General features: G+C 61.8%; 1 protein-coding gene across 1 annotated transcript in view; it reads right to left on the bottom strand.

Moving 5' to 3' along the window:
• Znf598 (zinc finger protein 598) overlaps positions 1-5,631 on the bottom strand; it is a gene marked incomplete at its 5' end in the record, with an annotated part of 9,969 nt that extends 4,338 nt beyond the window's left edge. The window contains 4 exons of the mRNA XM_013011249.1: positions 47-258; positions 378-507; positions 822-934; positions 5,560-5,631. Coding sequence (XP_012866703.1) covers positions 47-258; positions 378-507; positions 822-934; positions 5,560-5,631 — 527 coding nt within the window. The remainder of the gene's footprint in view (positions 1-46; positions 259-377; positions 508-821; positions 935-5,559) is intronic.
• Between the last annotated feature and the right edge of the window lie 680 nt (positions 5,632-6,311).

Raw genomic sequence — 6,311 nt, 5'->3', positions numbered from 1 at the left:
GCCCCGCCCACCTGTAGCAGTCCTGCGCCCCGCCCGCCCCGCCCACCTGTAGTAGTCCTGCGCCCCGTCCGCGTCGCAGAAGTGGCAGAAGTAGTGGTCGCGGCGCAGGTGCTTGAGCAGCTCGTCGTTGTCCAGGTAGCGCTCGTCACAGAACTTGCACAGCGGGTGGCCCCGGTGGGACGTGTCGTCCGGGTCCCCCTGCATGCGGTGCCGGGCCAGGTCCTTGCGCGAGTACCACTTGCGCTCGTAGGTGAAAATCTGCGGAGAATGTGGGGGTGGGCATGGGCTGGGGGCTCCTGGGAACCCCCCCCCCCGGCCTGGTCACGGGCAGCCTGCGTGCCGGGGTGCCAGGCCCACCTGAGCGAGCAAAGGCACACCTTGAGGTGCTTGAGGCACAGCTTGCAGCAGAAGAGCTCGTGCTGCTTCCGCATGTGCTGCTCCAGGTCTCCGAAGAGGCCGAAGGGCAGCAGCTGGGGACACCGCGGGCACTCGTGCTGCAGCAGCTGCCTGGGGAGACAGCACAGCCCCCAAAGGCACACATTCAGCGTCATGCGGAGCCCCAGGCCCACGAGGGGCCCTTTTCACAACTCTCCCCGGTGCTGGGAGCTCAGGGCAATCACCGCCTCGCCTGTCCTCTCCCGCCCTCACACAGCCCGCACAGCAGAGGCGACCCACCTCCACGGCGGCCTCGGGGAGGGCAGCACTCAGGGCTCAGGACAGTCCAGCCCGGGGCACATGGCCCGTCGGGGCAGGCACGCCGTCCCCACGGAGGGCACACACACTCATGGCCGCTGCAGACCCCCCAGGCTGGGTTCACCCACCTGTACAATGCAAACACCTTTCCATCTGCAAAGTAGATGTCATATTTCTTCTCGTGCTGCAGCTGGTGGATGGGGATTGTGGCAAAGGCAGGAAGCTTCTTCCCAAAGACCACCTGGAGACACACAGCAGCGGGCTTGGCAGGGTGGCAGGGGCACAAAAGAGGGCTCCGGGCCCCAAACGGCAGCAGCCAGCCTAGGCTTCCTCTCCTCTCTACAAAAGAACTGTTGGCACAGACTCCATCCCAAGTCTCCACAGGGGGCAGCCATGCTCCTGCAGGTCTTGCAGTCACCCATGGCTCCAGAATCAAAGGGGGAAAGGGGCTGAGCACCAAACAGCTTTTTTTTGGGGGGGGGGCATGCTCCAAAGGCAGCTACAGAGCTTGTGCTGCCAACTTAGCACGCATCAGGTGACCTGCACGAGGCCTGGCGAGCCCCGCCAGCACCCCTCTGGGGCTTCCACAGGCCTGGCGCCTCCAGCCAACCACGCCAGCCCTGGTCATGCAGTTCATGCCAGTGACTGGGCTGTGGAGGACCCCAGGGGTCTCCAGCTCCTGCTGCAGCCTGGCTGCCAAAGCACCCCTCCCCTGTCCCTTAGGGTTGGGCTGCTGTCCTGCCCCACCCCAGACGGATGACCTGGAGCTCCAACAGGTTGCCCTTTTCTCCAAGAAGCCCTGCAACTGAGGACCTCACCACCGCCCCTCATCTCCTCCAGCCCCTCACCGGGCACGGCCGGGGCCAGCTGGCTCTGGGACAGCTCTGCGGCCATACCCTGAGACAGGTCACCAGCTTAGGTTGAGCTGAGCCGTGTTTGGGACCAGAATGGACATGCCCTTGGGGCAGCTCCGGGCAGGCCGGGAAAAGAGCGAGTGCCACGCTCGTGCATGGCCACACGCACCTCACACCCCTGGCCGTGTGGCGACCGCAGTGGCCTCCCTCTGGGGGGTCTGGAGAGGGAGCCAGCAGCCCGGTGGTGGGATGGCGGGCCAGGGACCCGGCCGCCCTTCCTCATCTCCCCTGGTCTCCTCTGGCCGGGCAGGAACATCACTGCCTAACTGTCCTGTGTCCCCTCTGCCTCTGGGCAGCTCGTCCCCAGGCCCCAATAGGAGCAGAATGTCTGGGTTCTGTGCTGGCCCCTTCTGTCACCTGCCCTCCTGGGCGGCTGCGGCTGTGAACCAGGGAGGATGCTGGCAGGACGCGGCGCTCATCCCCCCCCCCCCCGTCCCTGCAGGAAGACCCACAGGCCTCACACGTCTAGTCCTCCTCTGGGGCAGCAGCTCTAGCAGCCCAGCTCCCCTTCACAGTGGCTAAAAGAGCAAGCCCAGCAAACTGCGCAAGGCTGCCAAACAGACGCTGCAGCGCAGGAACAACCTCCTTCCCCAGAGGAAGCCGTGCCAGGGACGCCCCCATCCCCACCACCGCGCCGGGGCCGGCTCCCAGCAGCCTCCTCAGACCCAGCCTGGTGCGTCGTGAGCTGCAGTGGAGTCGTCCATCTGCTTGGGGGACGTGAGCACCCCGGCAGCCTCCTCCACGGCGCTCTCCCGAGGACACCTGTGTTCAGGAGGCGCCAGGCTGTGCTGAGCATCAGTCCGCTCTCCTCACCACCCCTCACCCCATGGCAGCCATGATGACCTGCAGCCCGAGGCCAGCCGAGGCCGCGAGCAGAGACAAAGAACCCGCAAGCGGCCTGGGGTGCACGCCCCTCATGCAGGGCCTGGGGAAGGGAGACGAGAACTGCGGTGCTAGAACCAGGGAGCCAGGCCTGCTCCTTCCCGAGGCCGCGGGCCGGGCGCCGCGCCACGGCACCTGCGGCAGAGCCCGGGGTGTTAGCCCTCCTGAGCAGCCCGGCGCAGGTGGTCCACACGGGTACACAGTAGGACTGGAAGCAAGAAAAGGCTTAGGACAGTAACAGAGACCTCAGCCTGGCTCTGCGGCCGCTGCAAGGTGGGCAGCAGGAAGAGCGGCCCCGCACAGGGTGGGCAGATGACGGCACTGCAGCGGGCCTGGGGCAGAGCAAGCAGTTGGACGAGGGTGAGCACAAGGGCACGGCGGCCATGCCCAGGACCGCAAGAGTCTACCAGGGCTCTGCTAGCAATACTCTTCCCCCTGGGGACAGTGAGGCGGGGCTGGGATGCAGCAACACGAAGCCGGCCCTGGGCTACACAGGGAAGAAAATCAGGAGTCAAGAGACAGCAGGCCTAAACCTGCTCCCAGGATGCAGCATGGGTTAGGCCTGGACCACTGCTGGGTCACTGAGGCAGCCGATCATCCAGGGGCTGTCCCGGTGAGACACCCTAATGGTTCCCTTCCCGTGGAGGCCGAGGGGCCGAGGGGCAGAGGGGGAGAGGCCTGGACAGGACCAGGAACTCCCTAGAGAGCCTCCAGGGGCAAGCCAAGGATCTGCCAGGGAGCCTTGCTGCCCCCAGCTGCCAGCACGCAGGAGAAAGGCCAAGCGTGTGACACATACCTGTAATCCCAGCATTCTGGAGGCTGAGGCCAAGACCCTGACCCTGTTCCCACCCCCCAAAAAAGAGAGGACCAAAGAACAAGTGGGGCAATAGAATATCAGAAGGGAAATGCCAGCAGGCGCCACCAGTGGCTCACGCCTGTAATCCTAGCTCCCTCCGAGGATCAAGGTTTAAAGCTAGCCCAGGTAGTATCGTCCATGAGACTCTCATCTCCACTCAACCACCAGAAAGTGGCAGTGTGGCTTGAATGGTAGAGCACTCACCTTGTGCTGAAGAACTGAGAGACATGGGGCTGGGAAGGTGGCTCAGTGGTAGAGCGCTTGCCTTGCATGCATGAGGCCCTGGGTTCGATTCCTCAGCACCACATAAGCAGAAAAAAAAAGCTGGAAGTGGTGCTATGGCTCAAGTGGTAGAGAGCTAGCCTTGAGCTGAAGAGCTGAGGGACGGCGCCCAGTCCCAGAGTTCAGGCCCCACGACTGGACCAAAAAAAAAAAAAGAACTGAGAGACAGCTGGGTGCCAGGGGCTCAGCCCTGTAATCCTAGCTACTCAAGAGGCTGAGATCTGAGGATCATGGTTCAAAGCCAGCCCAGGCAGGAAAGTCCGTGAGACTCTTATCTCCAATAAACCACCAGAAACCAGGAAGTGGTGCTGTGGCTCAAGTGGTAGAGCGCTGGCCTTGAACTGAAGAGCGCAGGGACAGCGCCCAGGCCCAGAGTTCAAGCCCCATGATCAACAACAACAACAAAAAAGGAAATACCAAATGTCGCCAACCTAGCATGGGTCAGGTGACCCATCAGCAAGCCTGGCTATCTGGAGGCCTGGTGTTCCATTCCTATAAGCCTACCTAGCAGGGAAGCTGAGACCTAGAGGATCAAGGTTCAAAGTCAGCCTGGGCAGAAGACTCCCTCACCAAAGTAACTGGCAAAAAGCTGTGCTGGAGGCATACCTCAAGTGATAAGACTGCTAGCAAAGCACAGATGCCAGACAAACAATTTTGTGGGCCTGAGTCCAAACCATGGTACTTGCTAAGAAGATAAGTAAGCATGGGTCCCAGAGAAAAAGGCTCAGGTGTGGGGAGGAAGCGCAGCGGGGAAGCCGAAGGTCACTCCAGGAGCCACTTGGAGAACCCAGAACCCAGGGATCATGGGTGGGGGCTGGAGAAGTGTTAACTTTACAGAGATGCCAGGATCTGGGGTGACAGGGAAGGGCAGTACCAACAGAGAAGACACTGCCTGAGTCATCGGGCTTGCCCTCGACGCAGGGTTTGGGGTAACCCTGGGCTGGCCTTCAGTATTCTCCTCCCACTTCCCGGCCCGGGAGCCTGGGTGTGGCTTCACTGGGTGGCTGAAGCACCATCAGGACTCTTGGGAAAATACCAGGGACAAGATGCAAGACACATGTAAAAGCGTCAGTGAGAAAGATGTGTCCAGAGGGAGGCAGTGGGGCCCCAGGTGGGGGTACCTCACCCAGGACCTCTCCACAGAGCTGTGTCCCAGACCACTCCCGGGTCCCACGCAGGAGCAGCGCCTGCACATGCTCCCACCGGAAGGGAGCCTGCCTCAGCTTCCACGCGGAGCGCCCGCCGCTGCGTCCAGGTCGCCTGGCTCTCTGCCTGAGCGGCAGGCTGCAAGGCTGTGCTGTGTCTGCTCCAGCCATTCCCAGCCCCCACCCTGCAGCCCGCACCGGGAAGGTCAAGGTGTACACAGTCACTCAGAAAAGGAAGCTTATTCACCCCACACTACATCGGAGCACACGGAATCCTCTCCATTTCCACAGACCTTGCTTTCAGGAAGGGAGAGCAAAGCATGACCACAGCTGAGGGACTGGGGGGGAGGAAGTCATCCTGCGAGTCCTGAGCAGGCATAGGGCACCTCCAGACATGACATGGGACTATGCAAGGGAATAGGAAAGAGTAGGGTGAAGCTATAAGCTCGGGAACCAACCGGAGAGCAGGATGGAGGAGGGGCGAGGGAGCTGGGAAGCAGCTACTCAACCCACAGTAAACTTCCTAGGAAACCTCTGCTGCCCAGCAGTGCAGCACAGGCCCAAGAGGCAGCCCAGATTTGGTGAGGCGCGCCCATGGCCAAACAACACCCAGGGGCTGCCCACAGGTCGCGTCAACAACCCCTGCCACACAACACTCTGAGGGTACTACGCCTAACAGGAACGAGAGAGGGCAGACCCTGGCTACAGTAGCCACACCTGACTGTTCACTTCCTAAGTGAGACCCAAAGTTGAGGCTAGGACTCACATGTAAAGACCTCCACAGTACCTTCTTTCTGGCAGAAGGCCACAGGTGTGCGGGAAATCTGTCACTACAAGCAAAAGGGCAGGGGTGGGGCCTTCAAAGTATGCCACTGGCCAAAGGCTTCCCGAACTTCCTGTGCTCCAGGTCCACCACATTAGGGACTGCTGGCATCTCCACATGCTTTGCTTTCCAACAGGCGCCCAGAACCGGTGCCCGTGGAATGTTCATGGGTCCCAGTACCTCTCTGGCTGCTTTCACATACAGGACAAGAAAGTCAGATTCCCTGGCAGATGCCACCACCAAAACCTTCTGTGAACAAACCAAGGGGATTTCACAATACTGGAAGCAAACAAGCTCTCTAAGGGCAGCGTGTCCAGGGAGGCCCGGCCAGATGCGCCCTGCGGCCGGGCTGCCAGGGGGCTGCCCTCTGACCCCTCCAGGACCTCCAAGTCTGGATCAAGTCGGAAACATGGCTCTCTTGTCTGGAAGGAAGCTCCTAGCAAGAAGAGCAAAAACTTCCTCCTGTTTTGGTCCCCAGCAGTCAGACCCCGGGTGGAGTCAGATCCCGGAGTCACGGGGAGGATCTCGGGGTCACCAGGGGAGCCCAGAAGGCTCGCTGGGAAGGGAAACGTGCAGTTGAGCTCTCCGCTCCCAGGAACCGCCCCGGGCGGATCCAGGCGCCGGTCCCCGAGAGCCCGGCGGAGACCCCGGAGTATGAACACGCACCGACAGGCCAGCCGCGACTCCCGACCCGCAGCAGCCTCTTCCGGAGGCCG

This window comes from Dipodomys ordii, unplaced genomic scaffold, assembly GCF_000151885.1.
Source record: "Dipodomys ordii isolate 6190 unplaced genomic scaffold, Dord_2.0 Scaffold14, whole genome shotgun sequence".
Classification (NCBI taxonomy): Eukaryota; Metazoa; Chordata; class Mammalia; order Rodentia; family Heteromyidae; genus Dipodomys; species Dipodomys ordii.
The sequence above is the reverse complement of the archived record's forward strand: the minus strand, read 5'-3'. Positions and strand labels throughout refer to the sequence as shown.